Consider the following 20,893-nt stretch of genomic DNA (forward strand, 5'->3'; position numbering starts at 1 on the left):
GTTCCTGGGATTCGCGAACTTCTGCCGTCGTTTCATTAGGAGCTTCGGTTCGATAGCGGCCCCTCTCACCGACCTCCTGAAAGGGGGGAAGAAGACACGCTTCGTGTGGTCCTCCAAAGAGCATCAAGCGTTCAACACGTTGAAAACTGCGTTCCCCAGTGCACCCATATTGCACCTCCCGGATCCTAAACTCCAGTTTATCGTCGAGGTTGACGCATCGGAAGTGGGTGTGGGCGCTGTTCTATCTCAACGACAAGGAGACCCCCCTAAACTGTTTCCCTGCGCTTACTTCTCAAAGAAGTTGAAACCGGCCGAAGTAAACTACGATGTGGGAGATAGAGAACTCCTGGCTATGAAACTAGCGCTAGAACAGTGGCGTCATTGGCTGGAGGGCTCCGAACATCCGTTTATAGTATATACTGACCATAAGAACCTAGAGTATGTGAAGTCCGCCAGACGATTGAATCCGCGTCAGGCAAGGTGGGCTCTGTTTTTCTCCCGGTTTAAATTCTCAGTGTGTTACAGGCCTGGTTCCAAGAATACCAAGGCGGATGCTCTGTCTCGGATCCACGACAGATCACCGAGCGATGAGGCGCCGGTGCATATTCTCAAGGACTCCTGCTTCCTCGACCTCATAAGATGGGATGTGCAAGACGACTTGGATGCGGCTTTACTCACTGACCCCAGTCCCGAAGACTGTCCCGAGGGTAAGCAATATGTCCCGGTGTCGTTGCGAGGGCGAATCCTCCAGCTCGCCCATGACACGGCAGGGACTGGACACCCGGGCATCACTCGTACTCGCCACCTCATCGCTCGGAAGTATTGGTGGCCATCGTGGAAGGACGACATTCGCGACTACGTACTCGCCTGCGAAATATGCGCTCAGTCGCGTACTCCACGTACCTTACCCAACGGTAAACTCCTCCCGTTACCTATCCCACATCGGCCATGGTCACACATAGCGGTCGACTTTGTCACCAATCTGCCTGTCTCAGGAGGCAATACCGTAATCTTTGTTGTAGTGGACAGGTTTTCGAAAATGTGTCGTCTGATTCCTCGCCCCAAGTTACCTACAGCCATGGAAACAGCATCGGACATCTTCCACTACGTCTTCCGGATCTATAGGCTCCCAGAAGACATCCTGTCCGATCGAGGGGTTCAGTTCACCTCGCGCGTCTGGACCCAGTTCTGCAAACTGCTCGGAGTGACAGCCAGCCTGACGTCAGGATATCATCCCCAGTCCAACGGTGAGGTGGAGCGGTACAACCAAGAACTGGGTCGGTTTCTACGCCAGTACTGCGCATCTCAGAGAGACTGGCATAAATATCTCCCCTGGGCTGAGTATGCATGCAACTCCATAATACACTCCTCAACCAAACTCACTCCTTTCCAAATCGTCTACGGCTATCAACCCCCGTTTTCCCATGGGATAAGACGCCCTCTGATATCCCTACACTAGACGAGTGGCTGACGCGCAGTGCTCAGACCTGGGAACAAGCTCACGTTCAGTTGAGACGTGCCCTCCATACCCGCCGCATGAATGCTGATCGCCGTCGTCTCCCGGCCCTGATCTATCACCCTGGTCAGCGAGTATGGCTCTCCACTAAGAATCTCAACCTGCGTCAGCCCTGCCGTAAACTCAGTCAACGTTACATCGGACCGTTTAAAGTGCTGAAGAGGGTTAACGCCGTAACCTACAAACTTCAATTGCCCCCTCATTATCGCATTAATCCCACCTTTCATGTGTCTCTCCTTAAGCCTGTCCATTACAGCCCCATGTCTGTCTCATCTGTTCCTGCCCGTCCCCCGGAGCCGCTGGATATCGACGGTCAGCCGGCGTATATCGTCAGGGAGCTGCTGGAGTCCCGACGTCAGCGTGGTGGTCTCCAATACCTCGTCGATTGGGAGGGCTTCGGTCCTGAGGAGAGGACCTGGGTGGCCGCGCGGGACGTACTCTGTCCCTCGCTCATTGCCGACTTCCACGCTGCCCATCCACATTTTCCTGCCCCCCGGGGCCGCGGCCGTCCGCCTTTGCGTCGTGGAGCGTCAGGAGACGCTCCGTTGAGGGGGGGTAATGTCAGGAATGTCACCTGATAGCCATTAAGGACTCAGCTGTTCCTCATCACCACGCCCACATTCCAGGCATTCATATACACCGTCATCACAACACCTCGTCGCGAAGTATTGCCAACCATGTTGCATACTGAGCGTTATCATACTCTGCTGTTTCTCCTGTGTACCGACCTCTGCCTGTTCCCTCGACCCCGTCTTCTGCCTAGCCCTCAGGTACCGTACGGACTCTGCCTTCCCGTTACGACCCCGGACCGGATAGACCACTCTCAACAAACGGCATTAGATCAACTCCGTTTATGCATTAACATCTCGCATTCACTGGTTGTATCTATCTGCCAAATAAAGAGCACTGTGCTTTTGCATAAGGATCCCTCTCTGTCTCTTCCTAACGTTACACACACGTTTGATTTGTGTCTTTTTGTGTGCATTAAATATCTGTGTCATTGCTAATGCTCTCGTTTCCCTCCATCTTTGTACGTCTGCGTGTTTGTCAGTACCTGAGGACACGATGGTGCATTTGTTGCTTCGAAAAAAAAAAAAGAAATCAATAAAAATAAAAAGTATGTTGCCTCTGTAAATACGTTAAAATAAGGAATAGATACTGGAAAACAAAACACCCGATTTAACCATGGTATTTGCCGATGCAAAAAGGCTAGAGGAGATGCACCGTAAATTCGCCCGCAAATTAAACCCGATGCACGTTGAATCTACCGGTGCAGTCGAATTGCAGACATGTGTACCGAATCTCCCCATCCCTACACGGTAGACATTTTTAATAGTGGTATAACAGTGATCTAAAATATTCCCATCTCTCGTGGCACAGGAGACATGCTGTCTGTATTTTGGCATTTCTTTAGAGAGATTAGCGCTGTTGAAGTCCCCCAGAATGAGGGGTTGTGAGGTCACTTTTGTAGGAAAAAAGAAATGTAATGTTTTCTTAGAAGACTGTGGAAGAGCAGAAGGGAAGAGGCTGCAGTGGCCTTGAGAAGAACAGAATGAGCACATATAGTGCAAAATGCAGGCAGACAATTAGAGAGGAGCAGGGGGGGTCGAGGGAGAGCAGCAAAGGTGGGGGGAGTTATCGAAACTTAGAGAGAAATAGAAACTTAGGGAGAGAAAGAGTATGAAAGGGAGGACATCGCCCAGCACGGGGACTTTTTGCTCGGACGCTGCTGAGATCCACTTGGGTTAGGTAGAGTTCTAGGCAACTAGCACCAGTGCACTGGAGAGTTTGTACCACATATACTTTGGCTATTTTGTACTCACTTATATTACATATAAATTGATCTAAAAGAACTTTTGGTGTTAAGACTTTGCTTGGGTAACTCAGTCAAAACCATTCGGTTCATCGGGGCAGTGTTGGGGCCTATCTGGGTCAGGAGAAAATATCCCAACACTGTACATCACTAGATCACTTCTCATCACTATCATCTCTTTTCTGGTGCTATTTGATGTTACTGTACAAAACATTACCTCTGTAAATGTGTATTGTGTATATACTGCTTTCTGTGTATAATTGTCTATTGTGTATATTTGTCTATTTGTATAGACAAATATATCTGTCTGTATATCTGTCCATATGTACATTTTTATATATGTTATTTTCTTCAGTTTTATGCAGATTTTTTATTATGTTTAACCTTTGTGTAATTATTTATTTTCTTTTTTCTCTCTTCTTTTTTTATTGTAGAGTTGTATATCCATGTCTCTCACCACAAGAATTTCAATGCACATATGTCCTAGCATGTAGTGCAAAGGACAAATAAACTTGAACAAGAGAAAAAAACAGGGTAGTCAGAGCCCATTGATCACAAGAAGATTATATTAATAAATTATTATAAATTATTTATTATTATTATTATTATTATTATTATTATTATTATTATTATTATTATTATTATTATTATTATTATTTACTTATTATTATTTACGTCTAGCCGCGTCTAAGGAGGCGTGACAAACGATTCCGGAAGTTAAAAGTTATTACTGGCTCTTTTGAGCTGTACCAACCAATTGAAAACGACTGTGGATTCGCGTCACTTTTACAGTCACCCAATCAGCGTTTTCTGTACCAGCTCAAAAAACCATGAAACGCGCAAGCGCCGAAATTTGAAAAAGTAATCAGGATTTCAAGCGAGCGCACGTCTCCGTCTGAAGTGGCTAACGCGTTACAAATGTAAACATTTGGTAGCTGCTACATTTCCGACCAGAAGGTAAGCTACTATGTTTTCCATCGATAACTATGTTAGTTAGTCTAGTTATTATGTTATTGGTGGCGTACGTTAGCTAAGATGGCTTAGTTTAGGTAGCTAGTGTAATGTAAACGGAGGAGGTGGTAACGGTCACTCCGTTTTCCCTTCTCGTGTGTTTTGCAGAAAGAACCGTCAGTGTAGGTTTAGTCTAGTAAAATGACAAATTGTGCTCACCGGTTCAGGTATTTATTTAATCGACTCCTAGCCTTCCTGCTTTATCCAATACTACCTCCATGGACAGGGGTGTAGTGGGGGGGGGACGCCGACCCCCCACTTATTTTAACAGGGGGGATGCATCCCCCCCCAGTGGTGTAGTGGGAGTGTGTAGCGGGGGGAACAGCGACCCCCCACTTATTTTAACTGGATGTTGATCTTGCTGAGACTGTTACGTCAAACGCTAGGTTTATACATGATGCGTTAGTAATTCGCTCCCCCCCGCTCGCTCAACAACTTACGATCGCTACACCGCCACACCAAAAACGACCCCCCCACTTATTATTTTTTTTTTTAGGACTACACCACTGACTATGGATTTACATCCTTCAAAGGAGAGTGCGCTGTTGCAGTGGGTATGTCAGGTTTTCACCCTGCTTTTACTGATACCACGTCTCTTGTTTGACCTCTTGGTAAATGTTTAACACTATAACCTCCCTGCGTCTGGCAGATCAACGGCTTGAACTTGGGCGAACCCGTGGAGAGACTCGCCCAGCTCCAGGATGGATGCCTTCTTTTAAAACTTGTCTATAAACTGTGAGTGCGGTTATCAGCTAAAGTAATGTTGAAGTTGGGTTGTCATTTACAGTAAAACATGTTGTTTTACAGTTTGCAGTATGATTGCGAGTGTTCAAGTGTTCCCGTCTTTCATTGGTTCCTTCAGGAAGGGGGAGGAGCCCAGCCAGGCTCCTGTTCACCTGCCTCCAAACGAGAGATTATCAATCATCTCGCACTTCGTCAACAGTACGTTTCAAAATTACATTTCATGAACTTGCATGTATCTTTGAGGCTGGCTATTGCATTGTTTCAGGGGTTTCTTAATTGTCTTAAAAAAAATGAAACTGTGCTCAACTGGTTTGCGCAGCTATAAATAATAAAGAGAATGATATCTTATAGTTGTGTGAATTGAGTTGTCACTCTGTTTGCTCCGCTCTCAGGTGTATGCCAGGCAGAGCTGTGTGGTCCTCCATCATTGGACAGTACCTCTGTAGGAAAACAGTTGGAGCTGGCGAAGGTGTGTGTGTGTGTGTGTGTGTGTGTGTGTGTGTGTGTGTGTGTGTGTGTGTGTGTGTGTGTGTGTGTGTGTGTGTGTGTGTGTGTGTGCGCCTTGCTGCTCTGCATTTTTTAAAAATCTGTTCTGATGAGAAAAGTTAAGCTTTGTTGGTTTGGCATCTATGATGGGTCATTCACAATTGGCCACATTAATACAGTTTGTGTGTCTACATATTTACAGGTTGTGCTTCTGCTGTGCTATTATGGATTCATTAGCAGGGGATTGGTGTCCAGTGTAGACTTCAAAGCTGAGGTAAGAGTGTGTGTGCACGTAGACTCTCTGAAATATTACGCAGTTTATAAATATGCGCATTTGTTTTTGATGACAATTATTTCATCTTCTTCCCACAGCTTCAGGTGGTGGCCTTGTTTCGTTATGTGCGGGGCGAAGCTAACAGCTTGTCTCTCTGTGAAGGCTTGGACAGGATTCTGACCACGAGTTGTAAGCAACCACTGTACCAAATCCTCATGCTGTCCAGTAGGCCTGTCGCGATAATTACATTATCGACTTATCGTACGAAAATTTTTTTTACCGCGATCATTTTTGCTGATGACGATAATTGGCCATTGGGTTTCCGCGGACATTTGTTTACATGAGAATAAACCGCAACTACGTTAGATTTCAGAAAGGCATGCAGTGCTGCTCTCTCGCACCCCCCTCTCCCCTTAAGGGAAGACGAATCTGTTATCAGAGAGCGACATCTACAGGTTAGGAAATGAGTGCAGTACACGGAGAGCGCATGCGTCAATAACAGTGGAGATGTTTGCGAATGTATTCGAGGCTAATAGGACTCGAAATGATTCGAAATAACTCGCTTTTTATCACATTATTTAATAGTTGTTTATTATAGTGACCGTAGCGTGCGACTCCGCCTACCTCCGCGAACAGTGGAAGCATTTATACTTCGTTTTCTTTGCAGTGTTGTTCGAAACGATATGTGGTAGTATAAGAAACACCCATCAAAAACGGGAATGAACATTTACCTGACGAACTTTAATGTTGCTTTTGTGTTTCAGGTTTGAAAAGTGCTGGAATTTGTTCGTTTCACAACAAATATCTGTCTGACTGAACAGTTCTCCTGTATTACGTTAACAAATACGAGCCTCTTGTAATTCCAGGACGAAACATGAGAACGTGAAGAAGTTAAGATTGGGCGTTTTGAAAATAAACCACCATTAAATAATGTGATTAAAAGCGAATTATTTTGAATCATTTAGAGTATATGTATAAATATTTAACTTAAATAAGTTTATCGTGCTGGGAAATATTGCACTGGACCTTGAAAGTGACGTACAAGTGCTTTAATTCCACCTTGTAAAGGTGCATGATCCCTGCAAACATGACTTTGTTCATTGCGCTTCAGCGCGGTGCGTGCGAAGTTACAAAATTCGAACTTTTTTTTTTCCCCACAAAATTGCAACTCTGGAGGTGCACGACCTCGCGAATCGACAGGGCGCAACGCCCTCGCGCACGGGCAGAGCCACTGCGATTACGTCATTTTCACCGCGAGGACCTTCGCCGCTTGCGACGCGTCAAGTATAAATATAATATCGTTTATCGTGATAATTTCTGGGACAATATATCGTTCAGAAAATTTTGCTATCGTGACAGGCCTACTGTTCAGTGATGAGGGTTGTTATGGGTTCTCTGTTCACTGTTGGGGGAGGTTCATTTGGCAATTCGATTCTGATGTGTCTGCATATGGACTGTGAGATAGATGAAGGGAATAAGAGTGAGTTCAAGACCGGTAAAAGAAGTACGAATGCTGCGATTCACTAACGTGGCTTGTCTGTGGTGTGGCGTGTTCTTTGCACTGACCTTTTGTCTTTGTCTCTTGTTTAAGCTCTTATAAACTGCCACTCCAGCAGTAGTGTCTCCTCTCTCGGTGATGGTTCGCCCATTTTCCCAAGATCAAGCAGCTCCCCACTTGTTGGCTTCCTGGAGCTCAACACTGTGGCCTCTAGCTCTTTCACTGGGTATGTTTCTCCATAAATGAGAATTGGATGGAGAGGTGGGATGGAATTGGATAGGACATAAATCACTACATTACCCCTGATATACTAAAGATCCTCCAGGTGTGCTTTTACGTTGTTTCCTTAACGTCTCTTCTGCTCTCAGCTCTCCTGTTCAGGAGACCATGAACACGCCACAGGTGCAGGTGAGGAGGCTTCGCAAGGAGCTAGCACGCGAGGGTGATGTTCGCGATGAGCTGGAGCAGGAACTGGCCGAGCGCACTGCCACCTTATCAGAGAAGGGTGAGAGAGACTATAGAGAGCACCTCGTGTTGACTCTGAAGGGCACTGCTTGTTGAACGTTGAATGGGTGTTGTCGGGAAAGGTGGCCTGCAGTGGTCTTCAGAGAAGAGAAATGCATGGTGCCACACTTGCATGGTCCTACTCACCCAATCATTCAAGGAAGTCATGTGGTTGGCAGGGACTTCTGAAAAAAAAAGGAATGAAAGATATTAAGTTTGGATACGGCAGTCCTCTCTGCCCATCACGTTTACCCAGTGTCTCGTTTTCTCCGACAGAGGGGCAGATCTTCCAGCTGCAGCACAGACTGCAGCGTTTGCTGAGGGACCAGGAGGAACTGGAGAAGGACCATAAGGCTTCTCTAGTAGAGCTACAGGAGAAGAATGATGGGTCAGCACCATATTATTCATTCATTCATGTGTTCACTCATGTTTCATTTAAAATTTACTTTGCTACTCTAAACATGATTCACATTTACAACAGCCAAAACAGTTTCTGGAAAGTAGAATAAAGTAACTCTGTATATCTGGATTTCATTGCAGACTCCTAAAACGAGTTCACGAGGTCCTGAAGCAATGTCAAGACCTGAAAACAGACAATTGCCAAAAAGAGAAAAGAATAGATGAACTGACAGATGAGAATGGGACACTTGCTGCACAGGTACGCTGCTTAATATTCATATTGCTGTGCAAAGTCAAGCATCATGCAAAAAGTCTTTTAAAAACTGTAAAAACTATGCCTTGCAATAATGTCTCGGGTTAACCTTTGCTTTTATTTACAACAGGTACGAAGTACCTTTTCCCAGCTTGCAAGTGCTGAGGAAGAGATAACTAAAGTAACAGAAGCACACCAGTTGTCTCAGGCGGAGTGGGGGAGCAGGAGGGATTCCTTGCAGAAGGAGCTGAGCCAAGCCCTTGCTGATAGGGTAATTACTCCCCACCGAGCGCTTCCGCCGTATACATCCGTATATACATATACACTTGCTGCAAAAAGTGAAAAACTGTGAAACATCAGTAGCTTGTTTCTTACTCGTGTTTTATTGCCTCATTTGTCTGGCCAGATTAGCATCTATTTCTGTCATTATTTACACCAATGTCCAGGAATGCCTTGGTGAGCAAATACAGATCCTTCAAGGGAAGATCTCTGTTTTGGAGGATGAGCTCGCCAAAGTCTCTGTCCAACTCCAAGAGAAAGGTGAAGTGCTTGGACCTATTGTGGAGGCAAGTGTTGATGTGTATTCATTATATGTTCCACTTGTGCAGGATTATTCATTTCTGGGGAATGTAATGTAGTGACTAAGTGAATACAATTTGTGTTTGTGTATAATAAGATGGTTAAATTGGTATCAGAAAAATAATTTAATTTCAGTAGAATTGGCATTAGCCATGAGACTTTCAATTTTTGTTGTCATTAACTCGGTGCAGTGAATATTGAGATTAGCAAAATATAATAATGTATATAATTGACTTTTATTTAAAATGTCTTATACTTATGTTTATGCCCATAGTGGGAGAGGTTGAAGCAGGATCTAGCAGACCTTACACTACAGCGTTCTGAACTTGAAGAAAACATTTCTCGTCTCGAGAGGGAAAAGACAGAGATTGAGATGTTGCTAGCAGAAGAGAGACGTTCTTTCGAAAGGGAAACGTTGCGAATGGAAGGCCTGATTTCCGACCTCCAACGGGCAGTGGACGGCATACGAGCAGAGAGGGAGGCTCAGGAGGAGGCGTCACGGGAAAACCAGCAAATTCTTACTGCTCGAATATCGTCTTTAGAAACCGATCTGGCCCATCTCCAACAGCTGGAAGCCCAGCTCACGACAGAAATTGCTATCTCTGCAGAACTCCGAATGCAGCGAGACGAGCTGGAAGCACAAGTAGTGTCTTTAGAGAACATGCTCAATGAGCTGCAAACCAAATGCCAGGCAATGGGGACAGAGAACGAGGCACAACAAGAGGCTCTCCATACACTCCGAGCTGATTTGCAGATTGCCCAAGTCTCCCTTGTGGAATATGAAGAGAAGCTGACAGACCATCAAAGAGTGGTAGAAGAAAATGCATCTCTCCGCGACAGAATTTCTGCCCTGGATGACACCATTGACCTTCTTCAAAATGAAGTTGATGGAGAGAGAAAAAGAAGTGAGGAGGTTATTGTGGCGAAAGAGCAATATAAAGCTCTGATGGAGGAAAGGTTCCACGAACAGGAGAGAAAGGCACATGAAATGCTTGTGGAACTGGAGACACTGAGCCAGGAGCTCCGTAAAATGAAGCAGCAGAAGCTCCATGCTGAATCATGTATGGAAAAGCTTACCCAGGAAGGAAGAGCACTAGCAGCCAGTCTTTCAGACCAGCGAGATCTTGCTCAGTCACAGCTGGAACTAGTAAAGAAAGCCAAAGATGAATCTGAGGTGGAACTTCAACGTATTATTAAGGAGCATCAGACAAAAATATCAGAGTTGCAATGTGAGATTAAAGGAAACATTGAGTCTCTGATGCAAAGCCAGAGTGATCTATGTGTCTTGAGAGAAGAAGTATCTTTCAAAGATAAAAAACTAGAAGAGCAGCATCACAAACTAGCTCACCTTCAGTGCGAGGAAGAACATCTTCAAAAGCAGTTAAGGGAGCAAGAAATTAATTCTGAGCAACTGAGTCAGGATGTGGCTTCCAAAGACATGAAAATTCAACAACTGATGGGTGAACTTGAGCTGAAGGAAGGGGAGATCCAGTCCCTTAAGGTCAGCATTCAGTCCATTCAAGCAACGTCCAGTGAAATGCATAATCTTCTCCAGAGAGAAATTGAGGATCAGAAACATGTTATCTCTGAACTGAGACTCCAGTTCACTGATGCTGAGAGACTTGCCTCTGAGAAAGCCAAAGCTCTTGATGATCTTACCCAACATCTAAAGAATTTGAAAGAAGAACTATCCGTTGAGAGACAGAAAGCTGCTTCTTTGGAAAATGATTTTGAGGATTCAAAAGATGCTCATGAAACCCAGCAGCAAGCATTTAAACAGGAGGTTTCACAACTCCAAGAGGAGATTAATGGAAATCTGAAGAACTTGGAGGGGTTTCAGGCACAGATAAAATCTCTCGAAGAGGAATTAAATTGCCAACGGGACATTACTCTGGAGAAAGAAAGAGAAGCTTGTAATTTAGGAGCCAAAAATAAAGCTTTGGAAGAAAACTTTGCTCAGCTTCAGAATAAATTAGAAGAAGTTACAATACTTGCTAATGAGAGGGAATCGGACTTGCTTGTACTCCGAGAGGAAGTGGAGCAACAAGAGAATCTCAGAGTGAAAGCTCAAGAAATTGAGGAGATTCAACGGAAAAAGCTTGAAAGGGAGGTGACTGAGCTGCAACATCAGGTTCATGATCTTACAGATCTTGCATCTGAGAAAGAAACTCTGCTTTGTTCTCTTAATGAAAAGATGAAAGAACAACAAGAAATGAACCAGAAACTTCTCCAACAATCTGAAGAAGCTCTCCACAGAGAACTTGAGAAGATTGAGGAGCTAAAGGGGCAACTGGATTCCGCCACACATCAGGTCGTAGCAAAAAATGATGCCCTGAAATTACTGCAGGAGAAAATGAAACAGATGGACCTCTTGTGCCAACAGAAAGAGACCCTTGCTAGTGAAGCTCATCAGGCCAAGGAGACTTTGGAGAGAACAGTAACTGAGCTTTGCGCCAATCAAAAGCAAGAGTTGGATAAGTATGTGCAAAAACTGGAGAACCTGAAGAACGAGAAGGAGAGTCTCTCCTCCTTGAGCCAGACCCTCCAAAGTGAGTGTCAGAACTTGCAGGCAGAAAATAAAGCGCAACATGAGGCAGTAAATGTGTTTAAGGCTGATCTCCAGAAGATGCAAGATGAGCACCAGCAAGAGTTGAAAGCCCTGCAGGAGAAGGAGAAGCATCTTTCTTCTATGAACCATACCCTCAAGAGTGAGTGCCAAGGCTTGCAGGCAGAAAAACAAGACCAACAGGAAGCTCTCGATACTCTAAGGACTGACTTGAAGAATACTCTTGATCAGCACCAGAAAGACGTGGAGACCTTGCAGAAGGATAAAGAGCATCTGTTGTTGGAGCACCAGTGCCTTCAGAATGACTACGAGAGCTTGCAGGAAAAAAACAAGGAACAACATGAGACACTAACTCTGCTCAAGGCTGATTTTGGGAATAGCCAAGAGAGATACCAGCAAGACCTAGAGACATTGAAGAAGGACAAAGAGGAGCTGGCTACGGCGAGTCAGTCCTTCCAGAATGAGTGTCAGATCTTGCAGGTAAAACTCTGTGAGCATCAGGGTACAGTAAACACACTCGAGGCTGACCTGCAAAATACCAAAACCGAGTTTCAGAAAAATTTGAGGACCTTGCAGGAACAAAAAGACCGCCTGTTTTCAGGTAACCAGTCTCTCCAGAGCGAGTGCCAGAGCTTAAAGATGGAGAACAAGGAACAGCAACAAGCTCTGAATGCAGTGAAGATTGACCTGCAGAACAACCTTGAACAACATCAGAAAGATGTGGAGACCTTGCAAAAGGAGAAAGAGCATCTCTCGTCATTGTGCCAGACTCTTCAGAATGAATGCCACAGTTTGCAGGAAAAGAACAAGGAACAGCTTGAGATGTTGACCACACTCAATGTGGATCTGCAGAATGTTAAAGAAAAACAGCAGCAAGAGCTAGAGACCTTTCAAAGAGAGAAAGAACTTCTCTCTTCAGCTAACCAGTCCCTCCAGGGTGGGTTCCAGAGCTTACAGACTGAGAACGAGCGGCAACAAGAAGCTCTCAGCACCTTAAAAACTGGTGTGCAGAACTCTCAGAAAGAAATTGAGACCTTGCAAAAGGAGAAGGAACATCTCACCTTGCTAAATCAGTCTCTACTTGAAGACCGTGAGGCAGCCCAGAAGCTTTCAGCAGAGCTATACAAAGTCCAAGAAACCGCACAAGAACGAGAAAAAGATTTAAAAAACCAAGTGCAGGAACTTCAGTTGAAGATTAAGGAAATTTCAACACTAGCTGCTAAAAGAGAAACGGATATAGAAAATCTTCAGCAAGAAATGAGGAAACTGGAAGCCTTAAGAATGAGTACCCAAGAGTCTGAAAAGTGTCTAAGAACTGAACTTGAGACAAAAGTTGCTCAACTTCAGGAGCAGGTTGTAAAAGCCTCTGAACTTTCCTCTGAGAGAAAATCCGAGATGATCATGCTCCGTACGGAGATTGAGGCGTGTGAAAGGCAGAAACAAGAAGCTTCCCAGGCTAGGGAGGTCTTGGAGAGAGCCGTTACTGAGCTTCATATCAAGCAAAAACAAGAGCAGGATAGGTACCAACAGGAACTTGATACTTTGAGAAAGGAAAAGGATCACGCAACCTCCACAATCCAGTCCCTTCAGAAAGAGTGCCACGACCTGCAGGAAAAGGGCAAGGTGCAAGGGGAGACTCTGATTGGTTTGCAGAGTGCGAGGAGGGAGTTACAACAGCAAATGGAACCTCTGAAGAAGGAGAACAAGCAGCTTGCTTCACTGAACCAGTCCCTTAAGAGGGAGTGTGATGCCTCCCAGAAAATCGGAGCGGAGTTGGAGATGAAGGTTGAGGAGCAGAATAAGTTAATCCAGGTTCTCAGAGAGAACGAGAAGCAGAACAAAGAGCTTCAGGAACAGCTAAAGCGGAAGTCTGAGGTAGTCGAGCACTACAAGGCGCAGGTTAGAAACGCTGCTTCATTTTATTTCTTACCTTTTTAGGGGCATACCGTCACCATTTTCAGCCAGTATGAAGTCAGATTCTCCTCACTTTTTTAAAAATTAGAATCGGATGCACCATAACTATTTTCTCTTTGCTTTATTTCTTTTCTTCATGCAGGTGGAAAAGGCAAAAAAACATTACAACGATAAGAAGCAACAGCTGCTGGAGGAGCTGGATGCTCGCCAGGCCCTGCAGGCGTCTCTGGAGGCCACCAAGTGTGAGGTTAAGGCCATGAAGGCTGAGCTAAAACTGGCCACTCTGGAACTGGAGAGTGTCAGGGCCTCAGAGAAGAACTTGATGGCCAAGGTTAAGAGCCTGGAGGCTCAGGTAAGTGTGTAATTGCACACTTTCAAATAGTGTTAAAAGACCCATTCTCCTCTTTTATTAAAGTACATTATCAGCTATTAGCTATTGTCTGTGAAAACAAACTTATTTTGAAACTTTTTTTTTTTTTTAATTAGCAAAATTTCATACCTCAATTGCAAAAGTCATTAACTGACTAACTTAAAGGCAATGGCAAACATTGCACGTAGTCAATTTCAAATAATTTATGTGTGCACCTGCCCGTCTAAAACCCAAACTTTAAGAATGCAGGCAAACACAGAAAAGCTCTTGGGTGTTGTAGGTCCATGTTCCAGACAAGGTGCAGAGTGATGGTACCGACAGCCTGGATCTAGACTTGGATGATTCGCTCAATACTACCAGGTAAACACCCCCCACCCCCGGCCCTTTCATCATTACAATACCAGCAATAACATAAAGGACCTTCTGCATACGCGTCTTTTTCTTATCTCCATCAGTAAGCCATCGGCTCCGGGTGAGTCCAGCACCCCGCTGGTTCGTAGTTCGGAGCGCTTGGCAGCGAAGCGTTGCGCTCCAGACGTTGGCTCTCTGGAGACGCTCTACTTTACCCCCATGAACCCGCGTGGCAGGAAGCCCCACGACGCCAAGCAGCAGGCCAAACTGGAGAGCAGCATCACCTCTCTGGGTGACCTCACGCTCGACTCCGCAAGGAAGCCGGTCTCTTCGGCCAAAAGGCGCTACACCACACAGGTCATCAACATCACCATGGCGAAGGTAGAAAATCTGAAATGAAGTTTTCTGCTCACAGTTGATGATGTGTTTTGTATTTTTATTTTTTTGGCCCCGTCATGTTTCATATATTTCAAACCAGTCATTAGGTTGGGACATCACTATGAATGGTTTATGTAGTTTGGTTTTATTTACTTAATTGGTCAGCATTCATCGTTTTAACCTTATTATTATTATGAGGGGTTTGGCATCGGGTTAAAGGGGCTGTGTGTGTGTGGTGGTGTGCAGATGTCCCCTGGTGGTGGTGCAGGTGGAGCAGATGAATCCTTCTACAGCCTCCACTCCGCCCGCTCCCAGCCCAACTTGGCCTCCCAAAAAGCCCGCCCTGTCTCCATGGAGGTCCTGGATCAGCCCAACGATGCAAGCTCCAGTGATAAGCTGCTCAGGCTTCCTGGATACAGGCGGAGCGACGTGCACGGAAACCCTCCTACAAGGGGTGAGGGAGGAGACACGTGTGTCAGAACAAAATGTTTCTGCAGCCTTGGACTGGTGTTTGGGCATAGTTGTGACTGTGTGTGTGTGTGTGTGTGTGTGTGTGTGTGATGTAGCTACAAGCACATTCTGCGTGGGGACGGAGAATGAACCTGAGCATGTAGCAGATGACTGGATGCGCATTGCAGAACTGCAGTCACGCAACAAAGCCTGCCTACCCCACCTCAAGAGCAGCTACCCTCTGGAGTCCAGGGTGGGTGTGTGTGTGGGTGTGTGTGTGTGTCTCTGTCCTTTTGTCTTTGCGGTGTTTTGTTGACTCGTTCTTTGTCCTGCTCCTACAGCCTAGCCTTGGGTTTACCCGTCTCCCCATCACCGACGAGGACGTTCGCACCGGGGATCCCGATGACACTATCCGCCGTGCTTCCATGATCCCGGGGCAGCTGATGGAGTCTCTCTCCTCCCACCGGCTCTCCCTAGCCCCGCCTATGGCTCCTCCAAGCCACGCCCCCTCCCAGTCCCAGCGTTACAGCATGCTCCCGGGCCAGATCAGCGCTACCACTTCAACCCGTCGTGTGCCGCAGCCAACCAGGGGCGGGGTTCAAACGCTCGAGGGTCGTGCTACTCGATCGACACGCAGCCCGCTGGCCCCCAAACGCCCAGCCGGGCAGCTGCAGGAGTGTGACACCCCCGAGGTGAGATGGCCGGGTTACCCAGCGAGACTGAACCAAGCTCACTGGTTTTCAAAACACCATGTGATATGCCTAAAACTGTTTTGTGCTTGAACTTTGTGATGGATACACAAAGTTGTACTAGGAAATGTAATAGATTGGCCTACATTTTAAGTGTTTAGACTTTGTTTATTCCTTTATTTGATGGTCAGGCTAAGAAGCTAGCAAGCTGTTTCCCTCGGCCCGCGACCCCCAAGGGCAGGAACCTTCGCTCCACGTCCAGCACTTCTGAGAACACCCCAGCTTCTTCAGTAAGCAGCCACCTTCGTCTATATCAATCAATCAATCAAATTTTATTTATATAGCGCTTTTTACAACAGTTGTTGTCACAAAGCAGCTTTACAAGTGCAGAGTCCTAGCCCCCAGTGAGCAAGCCAAAGGCGACAGTGGCAAGGAAAAACTCCCTAGTTTTTTGCATGAGGAAGAAACCTTGAGAGGAACCAAGACTCAGGGGGGGAACCCATCCTCCTCTGGCCGACACCGGTCACCATGACAACAACAACAATTTAGACAGAAAGAAGAGAAAGAAAAGGAAAAATATGTAATAATGTCCATCATGATGTATGCATCCGGTTAGGCAGGAGGTGGCTGGCTCAGGATGGATCGCTGGTCTCCTCATCTCATTATTCCTCAAGCAGGCGGGCAGCCATGTGGAGAAATGAAACAGGGAAAATTAGCTCTGTATGAGGACATATACAGGACAGGTAAAATTATAAACATTTCTGGATTGTGGCAGCAACTCCGGCATTTAGTTAAATTATTACAGCCTAGCTAAAAAGGCAGAACCAGAAGGTAACATAGGCTTGGGGGCATTCTGAGACAATGGCATCCGTCCACTGCACTGTCAACAAACTTGAGTGACCACGAGCAGTGACAGGACGACAGCACCAGCGCCCCAGTCTACCATAAAACCCTTCGTCTATGAACCCCTGGATCTGTACTTTTATCTAAGGGGGGATATTAATTATCAAACGCTAAACTAAATAAGTGGGTTTTCAACCTAGACTTAAAGATTGTGACTGTGTCGGAGTCCCGGATGCATTTAGGAAGATTATTCCAAAGCTGGGGGGACTTACAAGAAAAGGCTCTTCCCCCTGCTGTTACCTTATTAATTTTTGGAACTAATAAAAGACCAGCACCCTGTGATCTTAGTGGGCGTGGGGGTTCGTAATAGGAAATAAGTTCCTGAAGGTACTCAGGAGCAAGCCCGTGCAATGCTTTATAAGTTAATAAAAGAATTTTAAAGTCAATACGGAATTTAACTGGGAGCCAATGCAGGGCTGATAGGACTGGACTGATATGCTGAAATTTTCTAGTTCTGGTCAGAACCCTGGCTGCGGCATTTTGAACTATTTGAAGTTTATTTAGATTCCTATTTGAACATCCTGACAGTAGTGCATTGCAGTAGTCTAATCTAGAGCTAACAAAGGCGTGCACCAATTTTTCCGCATCATCCTGTGATAATGCATTTCTTAATTTAGCAATGTTACGGAGATGTAGAAAAGCTATCCTAGTAGTATTATCTATGTATTTATCAAATGATAGGTCAGAGTCGAGTATGACGCCTAGGTTTTTGGCTACTGTGCCAGGTGTAATGGGGTAGCCTGCGAGATTAAGCATTAGATCTGGAATTTTCTGTTTGGAGGCCTTAGGGCCCAGAAGGAGAACTTCTGTTTTGTCCTCATTAAGTTGGAGGAAGTTTAGAGACATCCAGCATTTAATATCTCTTACACAGGCCTCAATTTTTCTTAAACTGAGTTTGTCATCAGGTTTGGCTGATATGTAAAGTTGAGTGTCATCTGCATAGCAGTGAAAATTGACACCATGTTTGTTTATAACTGTGCCCAGTGGTAGCATATATAATGTAAATAATAGTGGTCCTAGAATGGAGCCTTGCGGGACCCCATATTTAACTTTTGTACGTTTGGATGGAATATTATTGAGCTCTACAAACTGATAGCGATTTGTTAAGTAAGACTTTGACTATACCTCCGTCCGTGTCGATGTATGATGTGGATTGCATGAATGCACTTTAATCTGGAGCATTTCCGGACCAGAGTTACGGGACAGTTCACCTCAGTATATGCCTGTGCATCTGTGTGCATTTGTGTTCTGGTCTTGATTTATTTCTTTTTTTAAATTCTGCGTTTCAGCAGTCTGATCGAAGGCAGTCCATGGCGTTTGTAATCGACAACACCCCTAAGAAATCTGGTCGGGGGGACAGCAGACTGCAGAGGGGCCTCAACAAACTCCGTAACAGCGCTCGCAAGTCCCCCGCCTCCACCAGCCGCCTGACCAGGTCTGGCAGCGGAGTCGCGCGCGGCAAACTCCCCCTGGTGAACCATCCGCACGCCAAGTCTCCCCGCATCGCCAGCACCAAGTCACCAAAGGTGCCCAACAGTGCGAAAAAGGTACACGCATCTCCGGGTCATAGGTCAGCGCCTTCAGCAATCTGTGGATCAGAGTAAAGATGCGTACTCGGATAAATATAATGCCCATTATGAGCAGAACCCATAGTGGCAGATCTTTGACTGTGACTCGGCAGCATCGACCTTGCTGGTAATCACTCAAATTTTCACTAATGCTCTGTGTCCAAACAGAATCTGACCTTTGGAGGTCTGCTTTAAAAGGAGGTAAAATGTGTTTTTTTTTTTTTTGTACTGATTTGAGAACTTCCCCAGCTGCAAAACCACTGCAGAAGTGTCAGCTGGTCAGGGATCAGCACTAAACAGAGCATGTTATCGAGCACCACAAACACTTTTGGGGGATGGTCATTCAAGTAAAGTGTTTGAGTTGTGTGTGCTTAGATCCATGGTCAGTGTAGAGACCTAATTTGCAAACCTGACACGGGGCCAGCACTTTCCGGGAGATGGAAAATAATGCACAGTTTGGTGTCCCAGGGGTGCAGTGCACACAGCTGAGCACAGCTCTGAACAATATGCACCATCAGACACCATCAGACAAGGACGAATCTCTTTTACAGTATTTTTATTAGCACTTATAGATACCATCCCTTTGTATAGTTGGAGATGAGCTCTACTGTGAAGGTTGACCACAGGGTAAGTCTGTTATGTCCATGTGTGCTGCATACTATACCTGACTACTACCTCTACCTGGGTGCACGTAGTATGCAGTATGCCATGGTGTCTGGGAAAGTGTGTACTCAAGCACTTTGCTCCCTTCCTGGGGGGAGGAGTAAATCTGCTGTATGTCTCTCACTGGGTGTGACTGAACTGTGGGTTCTTCTCATTTTCATTTGAACTTTTTTTCTTTTCGGCAAAGACTAAGGAATCGATGGCAAAGATGTGTACCAAATGGCTCACTGCACAGTCACTGGTCTATAAGACATTGTGCTGAGCATCACTTGGTCATCACTTTTTATAATAAAGGCCTTCACATAGTCCTGGGTTTCCTTGTTTAGAGTTTAGAGTCCTCTCTCCTCAGTCTTTGACTCTTCATATTGAAAGATTGATGTGTTTTGATGGCAGACTGATGATCTCTGAATTGTCGGATAAAGTACACTTTAGTGTTCAACCCTACATGCTTCTCCAGAGAATTAATAATGGGGTGACTGAGTAATTGTGATTATCTTTTGAAGAATCAAAGGAACTGAAAAGTGTGGAGTGAAATTTCCCTGTTAACTTTGTCTTTTTTTTCTTTCTTTCATTTTCTCTGACAGTTGATGAAGTTCAGGATGAAGATGTGAGACTTCCTTCGCTGGGCTGTTTTAAATTATGTGCAATATAAACCTGTTCTGTTTGTCCGTTTGAATATTTAGAGTACCCCCACCCATGCTTATTCTGCTAAGGATATGATTGTCAATCTTTTTATTTTTGAAAAGGTGATTTAAAGTTTAATGTAGTTTTTTTGTTTGGTTTTTAAAAAATAACTATCCGTATAAATCAGCAGTGTACAACACCTGCCTACATACAGCTCTTATTTTAAATATCATTTTATTTTAGCTTGTTCATTGAACTTTAAACTTGATGTAAAAATTCATTGTTTTGTGTTCTCGTTGCTTTCTGGGACGCTTGAATGGTTTTATGAGTCATTGTACATCTCATGCAGATTCTGAACATGTAATGTATAATAAATTTAATTCGAAAAGCCTCAATTAATGTTTGGTGGATGTTATTCTTACAACTGACAACGTAAAAAACAGGAGTTGGGGCGAAACCTGGACGAAGATTTTCACGTCATTTTCAAAATAAAAGTTCCCAATATCAGATTACCCCCTCTAACCATTCTCACTAATCCAGACGTCCAGAGTCGGGGCTAGTGCTGCTTTATTTCAAATTATTAGAAATAATACAGTAAAAAAAGAGGTGTTGGCAGCGATCACATTTGGCCTTACTGTGCGTTCACACCGAAAGCGATAAAATCGCTCTCCGTCGCCGAGTCGCCAGCGTCGCGTCGCGTGGGGGCGTGTCCAACAACACGCCTGCATGCAGCACGTGACAGATATGCAAATCACGTTTTTAAAGCAGGACGCAGTATTTATTTTAATCTATTGATTACAGGACACACGATTATAAAGGAGTGCGTGTATAAAACACATATAGTATATAAACCTAAAATGTTTATGTATTTTTTTTTTTACTTTTTACCCCAGACCCAAAGATCAAACAGGAATTTAAAAAATCATAACCAATAATAGGGTATACGCTAATTTATTGCAGATGTTTTTTAACAAATGAACAGTATTCCCTCCAAAAATAAACATCGTAAAGTGCGGGACATCCAGAGACAGCCACTATTAATCTCTCCTCCATTTTGCAATCGGAACAAATAATCAGTAGGAACCAAAGTCAGAGGTGCGGTTTCGGAGGAGGGTGCAAACATACTTTCTGATTGGTAGTCGCCGCCGCGCGTCACTGCTCATTTGCATAAAGTTGAGCCAAGCTCAACTTGTTCGCGTCGCTCGAATCGCTCACTTCGCGTCGCGTCGCTGGGTGTCGCTCACTCTCATTGAAAATGAATGACTTCCGGTCGCCGTGTCGCTCTCGTCGCTTTCGGCGTGAACGCACAAACTAAGTGACCTCACGAAACTGCGACGGCT

The 20,893-nt window shown here is 45.0% G+C and overlaps 1 protein-coding gene across 5 annotated transcripts; it reads left to right on the top strand.

Moving 5' to 3' along the window:
* The first annotated feature begins 4,162 nt into the window (after positions 1-4,162).
* On the top strand, positions 4,163-19,948 carry numa1 (nuclear mitotic apparatus protein 1). 5 transcript variants are annotated; one of them, XM_076977480.1, is made up of 25 exons: positions 4,163-4,286; positions 4,837-4,894; positions 4,990-5,075; positions 5,203-5,282; positions 5,477-5,553; positions 5,773-5,844; positions 5,943-6,033; positions 7,436-7,568; positions 7,711-7,847; positions 8,123-8,234; positions 8,387-8,504; positions 8,629-8,769; positions 8,945-9,064; positions 9,352-13,542; positions 13,700-13,909; positions 14,208-14,287; positions 14,383-14,659; positions 14,903-15,110; positions 15,223-15,359; positions 15,448-15,798; positions 15,987-16,085; positions 17,988-18,245; positions 18,435-18,467; positions 18,858-18,893; positions 19,514-19,948. In XM_076977480.1, the coding sequence occupies exons 2-23, from the start codon at positions 4,853-4,855 to the stop codon at positions 18,459-18,461; spliced, it is 7,047 nt and encodes a 2,348-aa protein (XP_076833595.1). In that variant the 5' UTR covers positions 4,163-4,286; positions 4,837-4,852; the 3' UTR covers positions 18,462-18,467; positions 18,858-18,893; positions 19,514-19,948. The 5 variants fall into 5 exon arrangements, with proteins under 5 accessions (XP_076833595.1, XP_076833592.1, XP_076833593.1 ...); XM_076977477.1 differs by lacking the exon at positions 18,435-18,467; XM_076977478.1 differs by lacking the exon at positions 18,435-18,467 and having other exon boundaries at positions 17,991-18,245.
* The last annotated feature ends 945 nt before the right edge of the window (positions 19,949-20,893 follow it).

The sequence above is a fragment of the Brachyhypopomus gauderio genome, chromosome 16, assembly GCF_052324685.1.
Source record: "Brachyhypopomus gauderio isolate BG-103 chromosome 16, BGAUD_0.2, whole genome shotgun sequence".
NCBI lineage: Eukaryota > Metazoa > Chordata > Actinopteri > Gymnotiformes > Hypopomidae > Brachyhypopomus > Brachyhypopomus gauderio.

Coding starts and splice junctions, on each gene's coding strand:
- numa1 (XM_076977477.1), top strand. CDS start 4,853: ATGGATTTACATCCTTCAAAGGAGAGTGCGCTGTTGCAGTGG. Junction 13,543..13,699: donor TCGAGCACTACAAGGCGCAG/GTTAGAAACGCT, acceptor TTCTTCATGCAG/GTGGAAAAGGCAAAAAAACA. Junction 13,910..14,207: donor TTAAGAGCCTGGAGGCTCAG/GTAAGTGTGTAA, acceptor TGGGTGTTGTAG/GTCCATGTTCCAGACAAGGT.